A 25,547-nucleotide genomic window follows, 5' to 3' on the forward strand; every position below is an offset into this window, starting at 1 on the left:
AAAAAAAAAAAAAAAAAAAAAGGAAGAAAGAAAAGAAAATCAAGAGTCCAATGGCAGCAGCAAGAGGCACAGTCAGTCCCTCGTTTCCTCCAGGAGTTACTTGCACTTTCCATAGATCTGACGATACTGCCCCAGACAGGGATTCATTAAATGGCTGAGTTCTTTATAAAACAGATGCAATTTATAAGCTGCCTTAGATTCACCACCAGCAGCGCCCCCCAGCCCTTGCCTCCCCCCATGCCACTGTCTTGTTACTTTTTTGCAATATTCAGAGACAGTGTTTCTTAGCCTTAAGTGTAGCTCAAACAGAAGGAGGTCCCAGCAGTGCATTTTTCCTTAAATAAAAAGCCATTTCCATGCTGGTGTTTCTTAAATTTCTTTTGACTATGAGAACTAGGTAGAAATAGTTTACTTCCTGGGTAAGTACACAGACACACAGATACACACACACACACACACACACACACACACACACACACACACCTGAAAGGGAAGTTTCATGAACCAATTCTCACCCTTACTATGTACTGTCGACTTAAAAAAATATGCACAGCCTAAAAGTGGAGAGATAAATTTTTTATTTGGGGCAAAATGAGGACTATAGCCTGGGAGGCAGCATTTCAGATAACTCTGAGAAACTGCTCTAAAGAGATGGGGGAAAACTCAGCATAGACCTGATTTTGGTGGAGGCGGGGGTGGTACATGCATTGAAGCACACATTTGCTAAAGGCAGCTGCTGGTGGTCTCGTGAAGGTTATTGGTGGTCACAAGGAGCTGAGGCCCCGTGAAGAATTTTAGTGCTTTTCTAGATACGAGGAGATGCAAGAATTGGGCTCATAAAATCTCCTGAAAAAATCTCACTCTCAGAAGACTTGTTCTGCCTGTTTTCCCAGAGCACAGAGGGCTTCCCTCCTGGTCTCCACCCTGAGCTCCGTTCAGGGGTGCTGAGGGCCAGCAGTGGCAGTGGCTCAGGATTCAGTCCTTGTAGAGGTGGGTGGCAGGTGCCAAGCTCCAGCTCACAGTATCATGATCTCATTTTTAAAAATGTACCCTACTTCGTCATAAGAACGCGGGCCACATCCTACTAAATTTATTTCATCATCTATTAGTGGATCACAACCCGGATTTTGGAAAGTACTGCTCTGTGGCACAGAAAGAATCCATGCCTTCTTTTCAGGTGCTGGGAAATTGGAGTGAGAAGGCATAGCAGGAGGCAGCAATGTGCCCTGATGTACCACCTCTTCTTCATTTAATGGGTCCAACCAACATTAAAAAATTCAGATAGAATAGATAGATCCAAACCAAACAGAATAGAACACACTGTGTGGGGAGAAAGACCATTATTTTTGTCTTCTGTTTACTGGAAAAGAGGCAACCATTTAAAGGACCAGATTTTACGGAGCACCTACTGTGAACCAGGCAGAAGTCCTCATGGATGTAACACTCCGTGGGGCAGACAGATAATAAACAGGTGAGCAAATAAACGGGCCATTTCAAAGGTGCTTTCATTTTATTTTTGTCTTTTTTGCCATTTTCTTGGGCCGCTCTCGCAGCATATGGAGGTTCCCAGGCTAGGGGTCGAATCAGAGCTGTAGCCGCCAGACTACGCCAGAGTCACAGCGACGCGGGATCCGAGCCGTGTCTGCAACCTACACCACAGCTCACGGCAATGCCAGATCCTTAACCCACTGAGCAAGGCCAGGGATCGAACCGGCAAACTTGTGGTTCCTAGTCGGATTCGTTCGCCACTGAGCCATGATGGGAACACCTCAAAGGTGCTTTTAGGAATGAGATGATGGCACAGAGAGTGACTGGCATATGTCCATGTTGGGGTGTGGGGAGGGGCTCCCTTAAACCAGGTTATTGAGAAACAATTTCTCACAAGGAGGAGCATCCTAGCTGATATTTGAAGGAAGAGAGGAAGCAGTTATACAAACATGCAGTAACCTGTGTGTCTCAAGAAGCAGTAATAACAAGTGCAAAGGCCCTGGGGTGAGGAGAAAAGGCAGATATTCGTGGATCGTGAGTAGGTCTTTGAAGCCAGACTTAGCAGGAAGCTCAGCAGAAGAGGATGGAGAGGTGGCCAGGAACCAGTCCACACAGGACCCCGTAAAGGGGAAACAGTGTCCTAACACCCAGGAGAGGGGATGGCAGTGCAAAAGCCCTGAGGCAGGACAAGGCCTTGAGGGTGGGCGGGGCTCCGTGGAGCAGAGTCAGAGGTGGGCGGGGCTCCGTGGAGCAGAGTCGGAGGTGGGCGGGGCCAGGCCCGCCAGGGCCTAGAGGACTCCAGCAAGGCCTTTGGGGTCCCTGCCGCGTCCACCGGGTCTGCAAGGCGCGCCCTGAGTGTGACGGGGTCTGACTTGCCTTCTAATAAGATCCCTCCCTGCTCTGCAGAGCGCGCCCTGTCGGGTCAGCGGCCAGGCAGGCGCCCCTTCCCACTTCGTGGCTGCTCCTCACCTCTTCCCTCCCGCAGGCCGCCTCGTCCCGGGGGGCCGGCTCCCCACGCACCCCTGGGTCCATGCCTGCGGCCTGGGCTCCCCCGGGCGCCCCCGCTGCCCCGCCCTGGGCCAACCTGAGCTCGGCCGGCCAGTTCGTGCTGCTGGGCTTCGCGCACGTGCCCGCGCTGCGGCCGCCGCTCGCCGCGCTCTTCCTGCCCGCCTTCCTGCTCGCGCTGCTGGGCGACGCGCTCATCGTGCTGCTGCCCGCCCTGGACGCCGGCCTGCGCGCGCCCATGTACTTCTTCCTGCGCCAGCTGGCCCTGGTGGAGATGTGCTTCTCGCTGGACGTCGTGCCTCGGCTGCTGGGGACCCTGCTGCGGCCCGGGCGCGGCGTGTCGCCCGCGGGCTGCGCCCTGCAGCTGCTCCTGGTGCTGTCCTGTGTCTCGTCTGAGTGCTTCCTTCTGACGGCCATGGCCTGGGACCGCTACGTGGCCATCTGCAGGCCCCTGCGCTATGGCGCCATCGTGAGCCCGCGGCTCTGCCATCGGCTGGCCGCCGCGTGCTGGCTGGCGGGCGCGCCCGTGGCTCTGGTCTTCACCGTCTGGCTGTTCCGGTTCCCCTTCTGCGGGCCGCGTGGCATCCGCCACTTCTTCTGCGACATCGCCCCTCTGCTGAGCCTGGTGTGTGCCGACACCAGGGTTTTCGAGGACAACGTGTTGGTGGCCACGGTGCTGGTTATCATGGTTCCCTTCTGTCTGATAGCCACGTCCTACGCCCAGATTCTGGCCACCGTGCTGCAGATGCCGTCGGCCAGGGGGCGCCGCAAGGCCCTGTCCACCTGTGCCTCCCACCTCATCGTGGTGGTTCTGTTTTATGGCACCACGGGGGTCATCCACCTGCGACCCAAGGCCAGCTACTCCCCGGAGAGCAAGCAGGTGGTGTCCCTGTCCTACACCCTGGTGACCCCCATGCTCAACCCCCTCATCTACAGCCTGCGGAACAAGGAGGTGAAGGCTGCCCTGGGGCAGGTGTGTGTTCGAGGTAGAGGGACGCATATTCCAGGAGCAGTCTGATTCCAGAGCCTTTCATCCAATGCCTGGCTGGTCTTTAGACACCTCTCTATGCATCATACTGAATTCTTTCTGTTTCTCCTTGGATTCCCTGCTTTGCAACAGCACCAGCATCTCCCTAATGGCTGTCTGCAGCGGAGCCATCATTCACGCACTTGCCTTTGTTGAGTAGGGTAAGTTTCTGTTCCTGATAGTGGAGCATGATCCGTACTTGTGTTTAAAAGCACGGTAAGGAGTTCCTGTCATGACTCAGTGGAAACACATCTGACTGGCATCCATGAGGATGCAGGTTCGATCCCTGGCCTTGCTCAGTGGGTTGGGGATCCAGGGTTGCCATGAGCGGTGGTGCAGGTCCCGTGTTGCTGTAGCTGTGGCATAGGCCAGTGGATACAGCTCTGATGCTCGACCCCTAGCCATATGCCGTGGGTGTGCCCCCTCCAAAAAAAAAAAAAAAGTAGTGAAAGCACAGTTCCTGTGGAAGTGGCAAATACAAATGCAGGACAACCAGTTAATGTGAATTGCTGATAAGTTTTGAGTACACCTGTGTCCCGTGCACTATTTTTTGCAGTTACTTTTTAGTATATGTCCTTCTTCCTCATGGTGGAATGATATTCCATTTTGTGTGTGTGACATTTTCTTCATCCCTGTATTCGCTGATGGACATCCAGGTTGTTTCCATATCTTGGCTCTTGTGAATAATTCTGCTGTAAACATGGGAGTGGATATATCTCTTCAACTTTCTGTTTTCATTTCCTTTGGATGTATAACAAGAGGTGGAATTCCTGGATCATATGATAGCTTCATTTTTATTTTCTGGAGGACTCTCCTACTGTTTTCCATGGTGGCTGTTGCACCCTCTGTAGCGATATTTGTATACAAATGTTCATTTTAGAATTTTTTAGAATGGTAACAAAAAAAAGTGAAACAACCTAATTTTATAACATTGGGATTGGTAAAATAAATTATGGTGCCTAATATACAGTGAAATACTAAGCAGCTGTTAAAAAGTTATGAGACAGACCTGTATGTAGAGATACGGAAAGATGAACCATGATTAGGAGTTAAACAAAGAAATCATAAAAGAACTTGCATAGTATGATCCCATTTGTTAAAAACAAAAGTATACATACAATAATACATATATAAATCAATAGCAGCTCTTTTCTATTTTACCTACAAAGAGCAGATTTGAAATGGGAAAGGGAATGTTTACTTCCATAAGATTCAAACTTCTTATAAAAAGAAAATATTAGTTTCCTAATATTGAAACACTTAACAACTTCCTAACTGAAACACTTAACAACTTCCTTCAAGTATTTTGATACCTCTCCAATCTTTTTATTTTGGTAGAAAATCCATACCAAGCCCTTGACTTTTTTAAAAAAAAATTCTATTGGAATATAATTGATTTACAAAGTCGTGTTAATTTTAGGTGTGCAGCAAAGTAACTCAGTTTTACATAGACATACATTCAAGCCCTTGCCTGTGAAAGCATGAAGATATCACCTAAATTCAGCAGAAAATACATAGCTATAGGAGAAATATTTTCACACAGCTAGTACCTGACATTATTAGGATTTTAAACCCTGTCTGCCACTGAAGCTCTAAGTCTATGGTTACCTGATTTATATATGTGGTTTGCCGAATGAACATTCATTTTGTCTTTCCTTCCTTCCTTCCTTTCTGTCTGTCTGTCTGTCTTTCTTTTTTTCTTCTTTCTTTCTGCAGCATATGGAAGTTCCCGGGCTAGCTGTTGAATCGGAGCTGCAGCTGCCAGTCTATGCCACAGCCACAGCAATGTGGGATCTGAGACACGACTGCAACCTACACTACAGCTCATGGCAATGCCAGATCCTTAACCTACTGAGTGGGGCCAGGGATGGAACCCATGTCCTCATGGATACTAGTTGGGTTCATTGCTGCTGAATCACAAAGAGAACTCCGAATATTTATTTTCTTGACCCAACTTGCTGAGCTGAGTCAGCTCTGTAAGCCCCTGATCTAAAGACATCCAACTAGCTCCAGGCAGCTTTAAACAAAGGGGGTTGGGATCCCAATGGGAAGTGGGGTCTCAGAGAGATACCTGCACATCTGTGTTTATAGGAGTATTACTCACAATAGTTAAAAGGTGGAAACAAATGACAGATGAAGGGATAAACAAAATGTGGTCTCTCCATACCATTGGATCTTAGTCACTTTAAAGAGAAAGGACAGGAGTTCCCGTCGTGGCGGAGTGGTTAATGCAGCCGATTGGGAACCATGAGGTTGCAGGTTCAATCCCTGGCCTTGCTCAGTGGGTTAACGATCCGGCATTGCCGTGAGCTGTAGTGTAGGTTGCAGATGTGGCTTGGATCCTGAGTTGCTGTGGCTCTGGTGTAGGCTTGGCAGTTACAGCTCTGATTCGACCCCTAGCCTGGGAACCTCCATATGCCACGGGAGCGGCTCAAGAAAAGGCAAAAAGACTAAATAAATAAATATAAAGGACATTTTGATCCAGGCTACAACCTGGATGAACCTTGAGGACATTAAGCTCAATGGAATAAGCCAGTCACAGAAAAAGATACTGTATGATTCCACTAATATGAGTCAGATCCATAGAGACAGAAAGTAGAAAGGCAATGTCCGTGGGAGGAGGGGATAGGGAGTTAGTGTTTAGTGGTTACAGAGTTTCAGTTTTGCAAGACGAGAAGCGTTCTGGAGGTGGACGGTGGTGATGGTTGCACCACAGTGTAAACGAAGCTCATAACACTGAGCTGTACACTTAGAACCTGACTAAAATGATGGCTTTTATGTTATGCATATCTTATCAATTAAAAATCCATAAAGTAAAGAAGAGGGGATAAAGGGGGCTCATGGTAGCTTTTCCAAACAATGCAACCTCAGAAGATGACTCATTTCTGCAGGAGAACATGACACAAGAGAAGGTACACTTGGCTGATGGATCGGAACAAGACAAGAGACAGAAATATGAAAGGAAACTGGGTGTTGCAGGCATGAGGAGGAGTCCACATAGTGTAGGGACATATAATGTAGACCCTGAAATGTCACACTAAGGAATTCTACATTCATACAGAAGCCTCAGAGGAGAGTGTTTAAGAGAATCGTGCAAACGACCTGGCATGTGCTTTTTGTACATGTGGAGTGTTTCTGGTGCTGAGTGAGGCTGATCTTCAGAGTCTTTCCCAACCTTCAATTCAGTTAGTACATTCTCCTGAAAGTCTCCTGTAAGTCCCCATAACTAGACTAGTCCCCTTCCTCTGCTTCCTCAATTCCTAGTCCTCATCTAGTTCCATATTCACCTTGATGACAGACCTTGGACAGAAGTGAAGTCTGATTGGTTTTTGTGTTCCCAGCATACAGAACACATTCTAACACACAGTAGGGTATCAATGCATGCTTATTGACAGGGCCTAAAGATGGATTCTAAATTAGGGGTGGCTTTGCCCTCTTCCCTCAAGCCCAATTGTAATTCAGAAAAAAGAAAAGCCTTTCCCTTCTGTCAATTCCACAGAGATTAGGGGAGGGAGGCCTCAGAGATCCTTAGCTTTGTTTAAGCCGGTTTCTCTGCACGTTGGCATGGAGGACAGAGGCGGCGTGGCAGTGCCCAGACAACACCAGGTCAGAGTGTGTGCCAGGTGAAGACGTGAGGTGGGTCTGGCGGGAGCTCCTGCTCAGCACCATGGTCAGCGCCTTCCAGGTTGGTGTGAATTCAAGGAGCTCTCCCTGTCTTCCGACTACTGAACTCTCCGGTCCCATTCCCGAAAATTCTGTCCCTGAGTGCGAGCTCAGACCATCTGGTCACTGGCCAGAGACACGCAAGACTCCTCTTACGTGAGCTATTCAGGTAAGGAGTCTGGGTCGTTCACCTGCAGGGGGCAAAGGAAGGACTTATCCAGATGAGAAGAGAGGAAATAGTACTGGCAGCAGTCTACCCTATGACAGATGCTTTGTGAGTGTTTTCCTGTATGACCTCCATGAAGTATCTCAATAATCCTATAATATCATTACAAATACAGTTCCTCTTTTATGGATGGAGAAACTGAGGGTCAGTAAGAGGAGTAAAAATGCTAGATTTGATACAAGTAAGCAGTAGAGGATTTGGAATTGGAGTTCAGGTGCCTTGTATTCTAATGCCTGAATTCTCTCTGCCATACCGAGATGTCTCTGAGGAATGGTTGAAAAGGAATGGCTGGAAGTTTCTGTTAGGGCTAAGTGGTTTAAAAAACCGACTAGGAACCATCAGTTTCGATCCCTGGTCTTGATCAGTGGGTAAATGATCCTGTGTTGCCCTGAGCTGTAGTGTAGGTTGCAGATGCAGCTTGGCTGGCATTGCTGTGGCTGTGGTGTAGGCTGGCAGCTGCAGCTCCGATTCGACCCCTAGCCCGGGAACCTCCATATGCCATGGGGTGCGGCCCTAAAAAGGCAAAAAGACAAAAGAAAAGGAAAGAGAAAATGAATGGCTGGGATGGGAACTGAAAATCTGAGCAGAAGTTTTGAACTTGCAGAGTGACTTTGATTAAAGTGTAGTCACATCTTTGCACCTCCGCTGGTGAAGTTCCTTTCCCTAGGTGGCTCACACTCTCTGCTTTTTCTAACCTTAATAATTCTACAAATCCTTCAAGGCTCAGTTAAAACGTCAGACCCTCTGCATGCAAACTATGGCATTTAGAATGGATGAGCAATGAGACCCTGCTGTACAGCACAGGGAAATACATCCAATCTTTGGGGGTAGGCCATGATGGGAGATAATATGAGAAAAAGCATACACATACGTATATATAGGTATGCCTGGGCCACTTTGATGTACAGCAGAAACTGGCACGACATTGTTAATCCACTCTACGTCAATAAAAATAGATTTTAAAATGTCAGACCCTGTGTGAGGTTTTCCCAGTCCTTCCTTGTAGAAATAAATACCCCTTCATCAAACTCCTACTCTGCCTTGCTATCCGCACGACTGCCTGCCTGGATTATGCTAACTTGCCAGCCCTGAAATCCAGTTTGGAGGCTGGGCCAAAGGTTGGCTTCATTGTTTAGACTCAAACATGAGCAACTTCTTCCTCATGGAGAGGCAGCCACGTCCGAAGAAACGATCCCTGGCTTCAGTATCAGGTAGACCTGCACTGGACAGCAGGATTTGCCAGGAACTATCTGTGTGACTTGGTCAAGCTTCTTCCCCTCTCCAAGCTTTAGTTCCTCTTCTGTGATGTGCAGTACATAATCTTCACTCACAGGATGGTGAAAACATTTATTAGTGAAGTAATGTGTACCTCTTGAAATTATTAATTATTAATTACATAATAATTAGTCATTATTATGATAAAGGATCATATATATTTTTTCATGCCATACTATTTATTTTTTTAAATGATTTCTATTTTTTCCATTACAGTTGGTTCACAGTGTTCTGTCAATTTCTCCTGTACAGCAAAGTGACCCAGTCACACACACACACCCCTATATACATTCTTTTTCTCATGTTACCCTCCATCGCGTTCCATCATAAGTGACTAGATATAGGTCCCTGTGCTATACAGAAGGATCTCACTGCTTATCCACTCAGAATCCAAGAGTTTGCATCTATTAACCTCAGGCTCCCAGTCCTTCCCACACCCTCCCCCCTTGGCCACCGCAAGTTCGTTCTCCTAGACCATGAGTTTCTTTTCTGTAGATAAGTTCATTTGTGCCAGGTTATAGATTCCAGATATAAGTGATATCATGAGGGATTTGTCTTTATCTCTCTGGCTTCTTCACTTAGTATGAGAGTCTCTAGTTCCATCTCATACAATTTAATAATAATAGATAACATTTATTGATTACCCCATGTCAGAAACTTGGCACATGGCAACACTTTTGAGTACCCTGTAAGTACTAAAATAATTCCCACCTTGCAAATAAAGAAACTGAAGTTCCACCAGGACTTTGCCCAAATCTTGCAGTTATTTGGTGGAAGAGTAACTATTCAGAGCCAGGTCTATTTGACTCTTATTTAAGAGTGGAGTTATTACAGAAGTTGTGATGAAGATAATTATATCCATCTTTTTTTTTTTTTCCCCAGAAAAGGCTATCGAGGGTGGGACAGGCTATCTAAATGTGTCCAAGTTTAACCAATAAAGAAGAATAATATTGGAGTTCCCGTCATGGCTCGGTGGTTAACAAATCTGACCAGGAACCATGAGGCTGCAGGCCTCTGTTTTTTTTTTTAATTAAATTAAATTAAATTAATTTTTTTTGCTTTTTAGGGCCTCACCCATGACATATGGAAGTTCCCAGGCTAGGGGTTGAATCAGAGCTACTGCTGCCAGCCTACACCACAGCCACAGCGATGTGGGATCTGAACCACATCTGAGACCTACACCACAGCTCACGGCAACACTGGATCCTTAACCCACTGAGCGAGGCCAGGGATCAAACCCACACCCTCATGGATCCTACTTGGGTTTGTTTCCACTGGGCCACAGCAGGAACTGCCCACATCCGTTCATCTCTGTATCACCACTGTGCTGAGTGCATGTTGATGCTACAGACACATGTGCCAAGTACATGTTGAGAAAGTGAATCATGGAAGAAAAAAGCCCCATGGGGAGAGGGAGACACCGAGGGAAGAGGGCCGTTGAGGGGTTCTTGTCTGGAACCAAGAGGCGCTCCATCATTCAGCACTGAGGGGTTTGTCTGAAGAGCCCTCTTCAGGGCCACCGGCAGTTTCGACTTTGGTTTGGGGCAGATGTAACCTCTTTGCTTCTGGACTAGGGACAGCACCACCCACTACTGGATCAAAGAGAACAGACGTCAGTGGAGCCTGAAAGTGTGTTAATCCTCTTGCTTCATTTAATCATGTCTGAGGTTAGACGTATAATCAAGGGGATTGATGCCCAGAGCAGGGAAGTTACCAGGTAAATATGACCCTAGAATGCAGCTCTTTACCTGTAAGTTTTTTTTTTTTTTTGGTCTGTTAGGGCCATTCCCTCAGCATATGGAGGTTCTCAGGCTAGGGACTGAATCAGAGCTACAGCTGCCAGCCTACACCACAGCTACAGCAATGCAGGATCTGAGCTGCATCTGTGACCTGCACCACAGCTCACAGCCATGCCAGATCCTTAACCCACTGAGTAAGGCCAGGGATCACATCCTCATGCATCCTGGTCAGGTTTGTTACCACTGAGCCATGATGGGAACTCCCCATAAATCATATTTAATTGAGCATCAGCTTCATAATTTGCTGAGGGACCTTGAGCACAAGGCTTTTACTCTCCAAGTCTCTGGTTCTTCATCAGTAGAATGGGACTAAGAGGGCTGACTGTTTAGGATCATTGGGATGATGAAATAGGATCCTACCTATAAAGTCTTTGTCCAGGACCCCAAAGATGATATACTTGCAGGTACTTTGCACCTGGTATTTTGGGAAACTCAGATGCATTCTATGTAATCGTATCATCAACTGCAACCATTGTGTCTGTGTAGATATTTTCAATTTCCTCCTATAAAAACTGAGAATGTCAAACTGAGAGCCTTCAAGTGGCCCTTCTAGCCCTAACATTCCCTTCCTAGAGCAGAAGAATAAATTTCTTTTCCTCTTTGGCCAAAGTGCTTCAAAAAAATAAAATGAAAATTTTACCCCAGGAGTTCCCGTCGCAGCTCAGTGGAAACGAATCTGACTAGCATCCATGAGGATGCAGGTTCTACCCCTGGCCTCGCTCGGTGAGTTAAGGATCCAGCATTGCTGTGAGCTGTGATGTGCTGTGGCGTAGCTGTGGTGTAGGTCACAGATGTGATTTGGATCTGGCATGAGTGTGGCTGTGGCGTAGGGTGGCAGCTACAGCTCCAATTTGACCCCTAGCCTGAGAACCTCCATATGCTGAAGGTGTGGCCCTAAAAAGACAAAAAATCCTGCTTTTGTTTAGCATCCAAGGAAAAATTTACCACAAATCCCAAGAGAAAAGGAAGAAAATAATGAATATGGATCCAGTCACACCTGGAATGTCAAATCTATATTTTCTACTTACTTTTGGGAGGTCTTGTGGAAACTAACTGACTCTCTGATCCTTAGTTTCTAAATCTGTGAAATGGCAATATTAATGCTTACATCTCAGTGTTGGGAGGGGGATGAAATGTGAATAAAAATCACCTGACACAGCATCTGGCATCTGGTGAATGCGGCTACATGGGAATTATTGTTATTGCCAATCTCCACTCTGGAGCTCAGGATGCCAGAATTTATTTATGAGCCAATGGGGATTCAGAGAGTTTAAGTGACGTTCTCGAAACCCTCTTAAGGGGAACGTGGCATGTCGTGGATTGAGACGTGCCTGTGTTATTCCAAAGAAGGTCCCCATAAAAGGCAGAAGACAGACGAGGAGTAAACATCATCTGTGCTGTGCAGTTGGGACGGACGTGGCTGCTAGGCTGTGCAAAGAAGGCTTTGTGGAGGAGGTGAAGCTTAAGGTAGCTCCCTAACAGACCAAGGGCAGGTTTCACGAACAATACCACCTCATTGGCACTGGCGGGTAGTAAAATCAGACAGAACCTACTTGAAAACCCCCAGCGCTCTCACTTCATACTGGTAGCCTCTGGGAACCACAGTTTCTTCACCTTTACCAATAAGGGAAGTGACACCTCCTTTGCTTGGTATGGAAAGTGAATGAAGTCTTTTGTTCCATGACCCTAACCTGAACGTAGACACACATAACACATGTTATCTCCATCTTTATAACAAGAGATTTGCGGGGGAGAAGGCTGGAGATAGCCTTCTCTAGAGGAAGTCAGGAATCAAATGTCTATTTGCTTGTTTTAGAAAATTACACAGCTAACTCTTTTCTCTAATAGATGGTAAATCCTATCAATGCATGTCTTAAAAACAGTAGAGGAATCTCAGATTAGGGAGATGAGGAATATTCTCCACTCTAAGATACCCAGGAAAACCACTGAAATTCATGGGAAAATTGTTGCTTTTTCAGAAAATGTCCCCTAATTTTATCAAAAGTAATAACTCTTTTGCATAGAACTTAATGCTTCCATTTTCTTAAGCAATCTCCATAACATCTCATGGGAAGCAATATCATCCTTCCCATTTCACAGAGGAAAAAACCTAAGTCTTGCATAAATCAAGCAACATGCTAAAGATGGTAACAAGCGGACAGGCTAGGATTTCTGATCCCAAGATGGGTATCTTTCTAACCACCCTATATTGACTCCCTTCCAAATCACCAACCATCAGAAATTGAAGGGAAGGTCACCTAGGCAGAGTCCCACCGCTCCCAGCCAACTCCTCTGTCATTTGTTGCTGCATCTCCCAGAAAGTGTGAGGCCCATAAATCCAACTTTGATGTACCATGCACTGAGTAAACATGCATTGAGTAGCTGTAAGATACTGGAAACACACTCTCTTGCTAGATACCAAGAATAGAGCTGTGAGCAAGGCAGGTCCTGTTCCCTCCCCCAGGCTTACAATCCAGTTGGAGAGACCTGGAAAGATGGAACAAACAGACAAGTAATTTAAAAGAATAACAGTGTCTCTGTGATAGAGAGATAGAGAATAATGACACAGGGCTTGATAGCAGATTTTCAAGGAAGGCTTCTCTGAGGATATGACATTGAAAAATGTATGCCAGGGCTGTCAGGGATTCCCAGAAGTAGGAAAAGCACAAACGGGGAGAAGAGTGTTCCAGACAGAAGGAATGTCACGTGGGAATTCTTCAAGACTTGAAGAATCTTGGATCATTGGAAAGAGGGAAAGGGTACACATGGGGCTTCAATAGATGGGAGGAGAGGAAATATGACATGGCTCGAACCTGAAGCAGCTTGCAATGCTCAGAAAATTGGGGGGCTTGAAGGGCATGATAAGGAACATGATGTTTATTCTAAGAATAATGGAGAGAATGTCAAGTGTTCTAGGCAGAGGACTGACCCTGTATGATATATGATTTTCAACGACTCTACCAGCTGCTACGTGGAGAAGGATTGCAGAGGCAAGAAGACGAGATAAGGGGTTATTTCATTTACTTAAGAGAGATGATGGCTTGGATCTGGGGTGAGGCAAGAGGTAGAGAGATAGATGTGTGAAGTCTTTGTAGACGTATTTTGTTCTTAGATGGAGAGGTCCCTGAAGGTGGGCAACATGACCAGAGTCCAGGAGTTTGTCTTGCTGGGCTTGTCCACAAGGTTGGACATAAGGGACGTCCTGTTTGTCATCTTCCTGGCCCTCTACCTGCTGACCCTCCTGGAGAACACACTCATCGTCTTCCTCATCTGCAGTCACACCGACCTCCACAAGCCCATGTACTTCTTCCTGGGAAACCTGAGCTGCCTGGAGATGTGCTACGTGTCAGTGACCACGCCCAGCCTGCTCGTGGGGCTGTGGACGGGACCCTTTCACATCTCCTTCACAGCCTGCATGACCCAGCTCTTCTTCTTCATCTCTCTCATCTGCACGGAGTGCACCCTCCTGGCCTCCATGGCCTATGACCGCTATGTGGCCATCTGCCGCCCACTCCACTACCCACTGCTCATGAGGCCCCAGGTCTGCCTGAACTTGGCCATGGCCTCATGGATTGGTGGGTTACTGGTCTCAGTGGCCAAGACAACATGCATCGCCAGCCTGTCCTACTGTGGCCCCAATGTCCTCAACCAATTTTTCTGTGATGTCTCCCCTCTGCTCAACCTGTCCTGCACCCACGTGGCCCTGACGGAGCTGGTGGACTTCATCTCTGCCATTTTCATCCTCTGGGGTTCCCTCCTGGTGGCCATAGCCTCCTACTCAGCCATTGGGCTGACCGTGCTCCGCATGCCCTCAGCTGCCGCCCGCAGCAAGGCCTTCTCCACCTGCGTGTCCCACCTGGTGGTGGTGGGCATCTTCTACTCAGCCACCCTCTTCATCTACGCCCGTCCCAGCCGCATCAAATCCATGGACCTCAACAAGGTCCTCTCTGTCGTCTACACGGTGGCCACGCCCCTGTGCAACCCCGTCATCTACTGCCTGCGGAACAAGGAGGTCCAGGCAGCGCTGCAGAAAATGCTCCACTGGCGCTGAGGCTGCCTAGCATCAGACATGGGAGAGGTCTCAAGTTACCATACTTTATGTTCACATACCAAACCTTTCATCTTTAAACATGTACAGTTCCGTGGAGATTTAGTGCATTCACAGAGTTGTGCCACTGTCACCATTATCGAATTCCAGAATAGTTTCGTCACCCCCGAAAGTAACCCCTATGCACTAGAAGTCACTTCCCATCCCCTGCCCCACCCCCCAGCGCTAAAAACCACCAATCTTCCTTCTGTCTCTATGGATTTGCCTGTTTGGACATTTCGCATAAGTTTAGTAATATATAGAATTTTGTGTGGTCTCTTTTGCTTAGCATCATATTTTCAAGGTTCATGCATGGTGTAGCCTGTGTCAGTATGTCATTCCTTTTTATGGTTGGATAATATTCCATTATATGGGGAGTTTCCATTGGGGCTCAGCAGTTAAGAATCCGACATGGTGTCTGTGAGGATGCGGGTTCGATCCCTGGCCTCACTCAGTGGGTTAAGGACCTGGCGTTGTTGTGTGCTGTGGTGCAGGTCTCAGATGTGGCCTGGATCCCAAGTTGCTGTGGCTGTGGAACAGGCCATCAGCTACAGATCTGTTTGACCCCTAGCCTGGGAGCCTTCATATGCCACAGGCCTAAAAAGAAAATAAATTTCCATTTTATGGTTACACCATACTTAGTTGCCTATTTGCCGGTTGATAGATGTTTGAGTTGTTTCTACTTTTTAGCTATTAGGGATAATGCTGCTGTAGACATTTGCATATAACTATTTGTGTGGTAAACAGTTCTTTTCCCTCGAGTATGTACCTAGGAGTGGAATTTCTGGGTCATATGTTTATGCTATACTTCATGCTCTAAAGAACTATCAAACTGTTTTCAAAGCATTCAGTATCTTACTTCAACAATATAGGTATGTCAGGGTAAGGAGCGCCATTATAAATGGCCATTTATGGATGAAATAACACAAACGATTCTAATAAATCCCCTTAATGCTCAGGAAAAAATGGTAGTTACAATCTTGTACCATCCCTGTATCAGATCAGGAAAAATTCAAATGATTGTTAATAGCCACAATTGATGTGGCTTTGAAAAAATAGGGACTCTCTTATATGGCTGGTGGTGGAATAAATTGTTAAAACATTCTTGGAAGACAATCTGGTATCTCCTATTAAGATTCGAATTGTGCCTACATTTTGACCCTGAATCTCCACATCTGCAGATATCTCACAGGGAAATTAAAGCACTGATCTGTAAAAATACATGATAAATATGTTTATTGTAGCATTGTTTTAAGTGGGCCAATCTGGAAAGAACATGACTGTTCATCAATAGCATAATGACTGAGTAAATTACCATGCCCGCATATTATGAAACTTTATGAAGCCGTTTTAAAAAATTATATCTCTATATTGGCATGGAGACCTAATATAGTTATGGATCAAAATGTAAAACATTAGAGTAAATTCTAAATAGAAATTTAAATTTAAAAATGTGAAATATAAAAATTCTAGATGTCTTCATATGTTTGCTTAGATTTATTTTGAGAATGCACACTGCAAAATTAATTTTTTTTGCAATTTTCAGTAATCATGAAAAGTTATTATCTGATATCAGTACAATGTTTCTGGAGGGCAATTTGTCAATATGCAGTAAAACCTGAATGTCCCTGGGCTTTGAAAGAGTATCATTTTAAGGATTTTTTTCCCAAGGAAATAACGGGATGCCTACAACAACACAACTGTGAGAATATTTATTGCATTTTGCTCTTTCACTGGAGCACTGTTGGGAGAAACCTCCATTCAACAATAGAGGAGTCAGTAAAACAAACTGCAGGGAGTTCCCTTCATGGCTCAGCTGTCAATGAGCCCGAGCAAGAGCCACGAGGATGTGGCTTCGATCCCTGGCCTTGCTCAGTGGGTTAAGGATCCGTTTTTTGTGTTGCCCTGGGCTGTGGTGTAGGCTCAGGTGCGGATCAGATCTGGCGTTGCTGTGGCTGTGGTGTAGGCCAGCAGCTGTAGCTCCGATTGGTTCCCTAGCCTGGGAACCTTCATATGCCGCACGTGGGTGCAGCCCTAAAAAGGCAAAAGACAAAACAAACAAACAAAAACAAAAAACTGCATCACAGCTATGCAATAGAATCCTACCATGCCACAAAAAGTGAATTTTGTAAGTATATTTACTTCCATGAAAGGTGTCAGTTATATATCATGATGTGGAAAATTCAGGTTATAAAACAGCATGGACAGTGTAATTACATTTTGACTTTTTTTTCATTTTTTAGTTTTATCGAAGTATAGTTGACTTACAATGTTATGATGTTTTGATTTTTATTGCACTGTGTATATATGTATATACACATTGAAAGAATATGAGAGAATTTGAAAACCAGCACTATAAAATGCTAATGGTGAAGACTTTGCTTTCATTTTCGTGTCATTATATTTTGTCGAAAATTTTTGGTGGCAAGTATATATTGCTTTTAAAATGAAATTATTGTTCAATATTAAAAAATCACTTTAATCTCTCCCTTCTGTCCATGAGATAGAGCCAAATGTGACCCCCATTCTGCTTTGTGTTCAGTTTCCTTCTGCCCCACTGACTGACACAGTGCCCAGAAACACTGGGAGCTGTTGGGTTTCCAGTTTTCTTTTTTGTTGTTAAAGTGTAGCTGATTTACAGTGTTGAGTCAGTGTCCTCTATGTAGCAGTGTCCTCTATGTAGTTGCTCTATGTAGCAAAGTGACTCAGTCATATATATACATACTTTCTGTATTTTTTCATACTCTCTTCCATCATGTTCTACTCCAAGAGACTGGATATAGTTCCCTGTGCTATAATATAGGATCTCATTGCTTATCCATTCTAAATGTCATAGTTTGCATCTGCTAACCCCAAACTCCCCATCCATCCCATGCCCTCCCCCCATCCCCTTGGCAACCCTGAGTCTGTTTGCTATGTGTGTGAATCTGTTTCTGTTCTGTGGAAAGGTTCATTTGTACCAAATTTTAGATTCCACACAGAAGTGATGTCATAGGGTATTTGTCTTTCTCTTTCTGACTTACTTCACTTAGTGTAAGAATCTCTAGTTGCATCCATATTGCTGCAAGTGGCATTATTTTGTCCTTTTTTATGGCTGAGTAGTATTCCATTGTATACATGTACCACATCTTCTTATTCCATTCCTCTGTCGATGGACATTTAGGCTGTTTCCATGTCTTGATTACTGTCAATAGCGCTGCCCAATAGCACTGCAATGAACATAGGGGTGCATGTATCTTTTTGAATGAAACTTTTGTCTGGATATATGCCCGAGAGTGGGCTTGCTGGATCATATGGTAGTTCTATATTTAGTTTTCTAAGCACCCTCCATACTGTTTTCCATAGCCGTTGTACCAATTTGTGTTTCGTACAGCTTTCTTCTTTCCGCCTCCTTCTCTGTTCTGTGATCCATTTCCTTCATGGAATCACAGCTGCAGTAGACGCCTGATATTTTCTTGACACCACATCACCTAAAGAGGTGTCTTTTGTGATACACCCTAATGTTCCTAGGGAGAAGCACTACCCCACCCTCCATCCTTATGGCTTGAGTGAGCTGGCAGCCTCTCCTCTTAGCTCTAGGGGAAGGCAGGTGACACCAGCTGGCCAATCAGAGCATTGTAACCCCCTCCTCGCCGCCCCCCCAAACACGTGACACCACACCAGCTGGCCAATCAAAACATTGCACAGAACATTGCTCTCCTCACAGCCCTCCACCCCAATGGGAACTCCTAGTGAATTTTTGTGACCATTTTAAAGGGTATTCTGCTAACCATGGTCAGGTGGAAGGGGCCAGTTTTGAACTTTGCGTGGCACCTCATTTCTTTGCAGGGACAGAGAAATGAGGTCTGGAGAGTCTCACCCTAGGAATTAAATAATTTGGTCTGGAAGTGACACAATGACTTGGTGGCCAGGAGCACTCAGGTGATCCTACCCATGTAGCAAAGAGCCCAGAAAGTGCAATCATCTGTGTGCCTGGAAGGCAAAGGGCTGGAAACACCAGCGAAGATAACTAAAGACTATCTCAATATCAATAGCATGAAAAAAAAAAGATAATTGTTGTGTGTCCAACGTGTGTGACTATAAAATTTGGCAAATATTGGCAAATTGTTTCCCAAAAACACTGCTCAGTCTGCATTTCCACAGCAGTCCTAGAGGGTATCTTTCCCCCACATCCAACCGACACTAGGTTTTCTCAAAGGATTTCTTTCTTTCTTTCTTTCTTTTTAATTTGCTATGTGGAGGTGCATTTATTGAGCTCCATTTCTTTAGTAGTCATGGACATTGGACATTATTCTATAGTTTATTGGCCATTTCTATTGCATTTTTGGGGGATGAACTTTGGGTTATTTGTACAAATAGTCTGGAATAGATATCATTGTATGTCAGCTTTTGCCCACATCTTCCACTTTCTTCTCCAGGACAAATTTCCAAAGAAGAACTGGTGGATGTAAGGCCATTCAGATCTCAAGGCTTTTTGCATGTATATCAAACAGCCCTTCTAAAATGTACTAACATATACTCTCACCAACAACCCCAGAATATGCTCATTGCCCTTGAGGCTCTGTCAGCATGAGTTTTTATTACTTAAAATAAACATGAAAAATATCTTGTTACAATAAGTCATTCCATAGAAGGTAATTCTTTGAATTTCAGTTTTCCCTTGTAACATGCTCATTTACTCAGTTATAAAGGTAATACATGCTTATTGCAAAATATTCAAAGATATAAAATAGGAAATATGGTCTCATGCCTCCAAACAAGGCTAATAACTCTTTGATATGTACCTTTTCAGATTCCTTTCTAGGCACAGGTTAACACAAATAACCACTGCAATTAGTTTATTTATTATTATCATTTTACAAATCTTTGACATACTTTCATAGTGCTTCTTTCATTTTTAACTCAACAACATACTGTCTCCTCATGACAGTACCTGCGGGTCTGGTTTGTTGTTGTTGTTTCGGTGGTGCCCTCGGCATGCAGAAGTTTCCAGGCCAGAGATCAAACCCAAGCTGCAGCTGTAACCAGAGCCACAGCAGCGACAAGGCTAAATCCTTAGTTCATTGAGCCACGAGGGAAATCCCTGCAGGTCTGGTTTAATCGCTTTAATGAATGTGTGTGATTTCATACTATGCACATAACATAATATATTTAAAAAATAATTTCGTATCAGTGGACATTAGTGTTACTTGCAAAATTTTCCAATAAAATTTTTATTCCAAATTACAATGTTGCAATAAAAATTCTTGTGCTTACACTTTGCATTACACACACATACACACACACACACACACATATATATATTTTGTCTTTTTGTCTTTTTAGGGCCACACCCATGGCATATGGAGGTTCCCAGGCTAGGGGTCTAATCAGAGCTGTAGCCCTGGCCGCCACAGCCACAGCAATGCAGGATCCAAGCTGCGTCTGTGACCTACACCACAGCTCACGACAACACTGGATCCCCAACCCAGGGATTGAACGCTCAACCTCATGGTTCCTAGTTGGATTCATTAACCACTGAGCCACGACGGGAACGCCACATTTTTTTTTTTCAGTAGGCAAGGAGTAAATTTGCATGTCTTGGGTTACTGGAGAATCTTTTTGTAGGTTATCAGCCACTTAAATTTTTCCTTCAATAACTTCCTATTCATGACCATTTTTCTTTTGAGGTGCTCATATTTTTCTCCTTTATTTTAAAAAGTCTTTATACATTATGGCGTGAATATCTTCTTCTGGGTTTCTATCTGCCTTTGAAAGTCGTGTGTACATTTGGCCATGAACGTTTTAAAATCAGGAGCAGGAAACGTGAGCGCTCCCTGAGGAGACTCGGCGCGGGTGGAGGGTTTTCTGGAGCGCTGCGTGGACCTCCCTGTTCCGCAGGCAGTAGACAATCGGGCTGCATATGGGCGTGGCCACCGTGTAGATGATGGACAGCACCTTGTTGAGGTTGGTGGGTTCCACCCGGCTGGGGCGGGAATACACAAAGAGGACCACTGAGTAGAAGATGCCCACCACCACCAGGTGGGAGGCGCAGGTGGAGAAGGCTTTGCAGCGGGCGGTGGCAGAAGGCATGCGCAGCACAGCCCTCCCGATGGCGGCGTATGAGCCCAGAGCAATCAGCAGTGTCCCACAGAAAGTGAGGATGGCAGAGATGAAGTCCACCAGCTCCGTCAGGGCCACGTGGGTGCAGGACAGGTCGAGCAGAGGCGAGACATCACAGAAGAAGTGGTTGAGGACATTGGGGCCACAGTAGGACAGGCTGGCGATGCATGTTGTCTTGACCACTGAGACCAGCAGCCCCCCAAGCCACGACGTCATGGCCAAGCTCAGGCAGACCTGGGGCCTCATGAGCAGTGGGTAGTGGAGTGGGCGGCAGATGGCCACATAGCGATCATAGGCCATGGAGGCCAGGAGGGTGCACTTGGTGCCGATGAGCGATATGAATAAAAAAAACTGAATTATGCAGACGGCGAAAGGCACATGGCACGGACTGGCTCTCAGCCCCACGAGCAGGCTGGGCATGGTCACTGACACGTAGCACATCTCCAGGCAGCTCAGGTTTCCCAGGAAGAAGTACATGGGCTTGTGGAGGTCGGTGTGACTGCAGATGAGGAAGACGATGAGTGTGTTCTCCAGGAGGGTCAGCAGGTAGAGGGCCAGGAAGACGACAAACAGGACGTCCCTTATACCTTGCCTGGCAGACAAACCCAGTAGGATAAACTCTTGGACTCTGGACATATTGGCTAAGTCCAGAGACCGCTCCATCTACGTCAGAAAGAGAAAGATTGACAGAGTCATGGTCCATGAAAAAAATAAATGGGTAAAGGGGAAGAGCATATATAGTTAGGGCTCCTAGAGCCAGCGTAGCTTTGCTGAAGCCTGATGGTTGGACTGTTGTCAGAAGCACCATGAGCAGCAACTGGGAAACTGAAAAACTGGAAATGGAAAACTCTACACTGTACTTACTACACCTGTGATCATTGGCAAGATGCTCAGCCTTTATGTCCCTCCTCCCCCTTATCTATCTGTTAGATGGAGGTGAAGCCTATATCCAGGTGGTCCTTAGCCCTTGCGGATATTAAATATGGCAATAGATGGAAAGTGCTTTATAAAGCAAGGTGTAATTGTTCTGTTACTTTTTATGACTTTAAGTGATGTCTTCCTTCTTTTCCTTTTCTTTCCTTTCCTTTCCTTTCCTTTCCTTTCCTTTTCTTTCTTTCTTTCTTTTCTTTCTTTCTTTCTTTCTCTCTCTCTTTCTTTCTTTCTTTCTTTCTTTTCTTTCTTTCTTTTCTTTCTTTTCTTTCTTTTCTTTCTTTTCTTTCTTTTCTTTCTTTTCTTTCTCTCTTTCCTTCCCTCTCTCACTCTCTTTCTTTCTGAAAATTGTCCCAGGACCCCAGAAGTTGTCAGCACTATTTTCAATAAAGGTAGACTCACAATTCCCTTATTCTGAGACATATCCCTCTTTTAATTGGGTTGAATTTCTGGAGGCAATTTACTACTGTGTCTTAGAGAGAAGACCAGCTATAATGGTGTCTCTAAAGAGACCAGTGAGAAATGTCTTCCCTGAATACTTCTAAACACAACCCCTTCCAGAAAGAGAACATTTTTTTTAAGGAAAGAAACTGCATATACTTAGCATCACTTATGTGCCCCTACCCTGTACTGCACTTTTTGAACCCACTTTTTGAATCAGGCGATTGACTGATTTTCACAACCCTGCAAAAATCGGCATTATTTTACCAGTTCATATACAAGACGGTCCTGAAGCTCGCAGGCAGTAAGTGACTTTTCGAAAAGGATGGAGTTGTAGAAATTGGGGTCCTTTGCCTTTGCTGCTAGTATTGGGGATTCATCTTGCATTTTAGGTGACTAAGACATGGAGATTATTCTGTTTGGACCTACATCTGACTTATCACTTATATATATTCAAATATACTCCATATTTTCAGGTGCCTGAAATCAACCAGTGAGCAGAACTCATGTCCATGAGCTCTTGAAATTTATATTCTAGGTAGTAAGGGATAGAGAAGGCAAATGAAAGATAAATAATGAATTTCAGCAGGAAGTGCTGAGGAGAAAGCAAAACAGGATGGTTGGCATCTTCTGAAGGAGGCCATTTTAGGGTGGGCACTCAGGGAAAGAGCTTCTTTCAGGAGGGTAGTGACGTTTGAGTATATTTTCAACTAATGAGAAAGATAAGTGAATGTTGAGCTGGTGGAAGAGCATTCTGAGTGGAACAAGCAAAAGCAACTGCAAAAATCTTGTCAAGAAGGAGTTTAGCATCTTCCAGGAAAATAAAAGCCAGTGTAGCTGAAGGGTAAAGACGTAAGAGGAAGGGAAGAAATCAGCGTTCTTCCATCCATATGAGAAAAATCTATTTTTAGGTGGCTTCATCGCTCTTCAATTCATTCTGAGTCTCTCCTAGTGCTCCAATCTCTTTCGACATTCCCAATGCAAATTAACTTTCAGAGATTATTGGAATAATAGAATGGAATAAAGCCCAGAAACCGACCAAGCATAGATACAAACTTGATTCATGACATAAATTGTATTGTAGACAGGTGAGGAAGAGGACAGCCTTTGGAAGGAATGGTTCTTGAATAATTAGTTATCAGTATAGAGAAATAAAAAGAGGATGAAACCCTACATCACATAGCATGCACACACACAAAAAATCAATTTCGACTGGGCTAAAAACATACATGCGAAGTGCAAATCTCTGAGATTTTAGAAAAAAATACAGAAGCATGTCTTTTCAACATTGGACAGTTTAGAATACAATGACAATAAGGGGAAAGAATAAAAAACTTTTCCACTTTAAAATGTAAAAATTAGAGTGGATAAGCAATGAGATCCTGCTGTACGGCACAGGGAACTATATCTGTCACTTATGATGGAACATGATGGGAGATAATGTGAGAAAAAGAATGTATATATGTATGTGTGACTGGGTCACTTTGCTCTGCAGTAGAAATTGATAGAACGCTGTAAACCAACTATAATGGAAAAATAAAACTCATTAAAAAGAAAAATAAATAAAATTTCGAAAATTAAGATCATTAAAAAATTCTGATCACTACAAAATATTAGAAGAAAACTAACAAACTGGAAAAAATACACTTGCCATATGTATAAGTGAAGAGGGATTCTTGGGTGGGAATTGCAGAGAAATGGGTCAATTGATATGCAAAAATTTTTAGCAGAAAAATGGGCAAAGTTCTGAATGTGTATCTTACCAAAGAATGTTAGTCACTAGAAGTGTAAAAATATGCCCATCTTATTGGGAACCAAGGAAATGGAAATTAAAACCAAAATTAAACACCATTTTACAGCTGTGGAATTGTGGAATTCTGAAAACATAAAGTTTAACAATGAGAACTTTCATACACTACTGCAAGGAGCCTGAACTGATTCGAAAACTTCAGAAGACAATTTGGCATTATCGAGTAAATCTGTCCTAGAAATTCTACGTTCAAGCGTATCTCTATCCAGAGTAATGTTCATAGCAGCACAGTTTTCCTGGCAAAAATAAAAACACATAATGTAAACATCTCAAGTGTCCCATAATAGGATTGATATGTGAATTGTGATCTCTTTATAGAATGGGGTACTCTCCTGCAAGTAAATAAATGGATCAGAACCACATCTAACATCATCAATGAATCAACCTTAGAAACGTAATGAGAAAAAAAAAAGATGTTCATCTCAGTGGGCAAAGAGTGGTAATTCCGTTTATAAGAAATGAACCCTTGCAAAAGCTTAAGGAATACGTTGTTTAGAGATAAAAAGCCATGTGGCAAAATAAAGTAGGCAAATGTTGGGTCCCAAATTCAAGATAGTGGGGAGGAATGGGCTGGGGAGGGCACGCAGAGACGATAAATGGTCCGATAAATGGTCGTGTCCTTCTTCAAGTGGTGAGTGAATACAGGGCATTCACTGCTCTGTTATTTTTATACGCTCCTCCTGTGCTGCATATTTTCTTTTGCACCTACTGTTTATATAAAAGCCATGCTCAAAAGGACCTTGTGTATGTGTTAAAATGCACGTACCTGTACACCAATTTTATGCATGTTAATTTTTAAAATGAAATTTAAAGGAACTTTTCTCATGCCAACATCCTTCTCTAGAGGTAACGACTCAACGGTTTCCTGTGAGTCCTTCCAGAAATAGTGCCAGCATATTCCTGCACTTGTATTTTTATGTACCCCTCCTTAAAAACATAGTCCAATTCACACTTCAAGTATGAGTTCCAAGATCTCTCCGAATCAAATACTGTGTAATTTCTCCCTTGCTTTAGTGCCATTTCCCTCATTCGTTTTAGTAAAAAATGCTCCTGGAAGAGTCTCGCCATGTCCAAATTAAGGAAAAATCACCATGCTTCCAAGTGTGTTGGTTTATGCAAAGATAGATGAGATCACTAAAATAGTCCCCTTCAAGTAACAGATGGAAAAAATGTTAAATAATACAATGGCAGTAAATTATTTGTAGTTAATGTTGTTTTTTAATTACAGGGATGCAGTTTTGCCCAAGAGGGGAGATATGTTCTCGGTGGAAATTTTCATCTTGGTATTTTGGCACAGTGCTTCATTTTTCAGAGGAGCATAGGGTTGAGGGTGGGCGTCCTCGCTCTGAGTGGCTCAGGTTGGGCTGCCCTTGGACTTGAGTAAGTGTTGAGCCGGGTGGACAGGACACTGTCCTTGGTCCTGAAAACGAATGCCTGCCACCACTTCCTGCCACGGACTTGATGTCCTTCTTTTCCCGGGTTTATCTCTGTTCCTTCTTCTGCCTTTCTTTCCTGTCTATGTACCCCTGTTCAGGACTTAACATCTTCGTGAAGGCTTTGCCCCTCTGATAAATTCAGATGCCTTAGAATGTCCCTGATTAAACTGCTGAAGAATGGATACATGTACCGAAAAAAGCACTGGGCTCTTTGCGGATGATTCAAAAATTGGGAGTCGATTCCACAAACACTTGTCA

General features: G+C 44.4%; 4 protein-coding genes across 5 annotated transcripts in view; 2 read left to right on the forward strand and 2 right to left on the reverse strand.

The window, feature by feature from the left end:
• The window catches only part of ZFP28 (ZFP28 zinc finger protein), a 183,404-nt gene that overhangs the window by 64,149 nt on the left and 93,708 nt on the right, over positions 1-25,547 (reverse strand). The gene's annotated exons all lie outside the window — the stretch shown is intronic.
• OR10AM7 (olfactory receptor family 10 subfamily AM member 7) overlaps positions 1-25,547 on the forward strand; it is a 30,120-nt gene that overhangs the window by 915 nt on the left and 3,658 nt on the right. The window contains exon 2 of one of the 2 annotated variants that reach the window (XM_084962250.1): positions 2,474-4,300. In XM_084962250.1, the coding sequence (XP_084818376.1) occupies positions 2,519-3,511 (993 nt within the window). In that variant the 5' untranslated portion in view covers positions 2,474-2,518 and the 3' untranslated portion in view covers positions 3,512-4,300. Of the gene's footprint in view, positions 1-2,271; positions 4,301-25,547 lie in introns of those variants that run through there. The other variant, XR_014806766.1, reaches the window with a different exon arrangement.
• Positions 13,596-14,534, forward strand: LOC100624006 (olfactory receptor 6Z7-like). The gene has a single exon (XM_003356097.3). The coding sequence runs from the start codon at positions 13,596-13,598 to the stop codon at positions 14,532-14,534; it is 939 nt and encodes a 312-aa protein (XP_003356145.1).
• On the reverse strand, positions 20,361-21,335 carry LOC100623905 (olfactory receptor 6Z7-like). Its single transcript, XM_003356096.1, has one exon. The coding sequence runs from the start codon at positions 21,333-21,335 to the stop codon at positions 20,361-20,363; it is 975 nt and encodes a 324-aa protein (XP_003356144.1).

This window comes from Sus scrofa, chromosome 6 (assembly GCF_054392235.1).
Source record: "Sus scrofa isolate SSC_HxYL_T2T_F1_AM1 chromosome 6, Sscrofa_HxYL_maternal_Yorkshire_Landrace_v2.0, whole genome shotgun sequence".
NCBI lineage: Eukaryota > Metazoa > Chordata > Mammalia > Artiodactyla > Suidae > Sus > Sus scrofa.

What these genes read in the sequence shown, in the direction of transcription:
- LOC100624006 (XM_003356097.3), top strand. Translation starts at nt 13,596, where the DNA reads ATGGAGAGGTCCCTGAAGGTGGGCAACATGACCAGAGTCCAGGAGTTT.
- LOC100623905 (XM_003356096.1), bottom strand. Translation starts at nt 21,335, where the DNA reads ATGGAGCGGTCTCTGGACTTAGCCAATATGTCCAGAGTCCAAGAGTTT.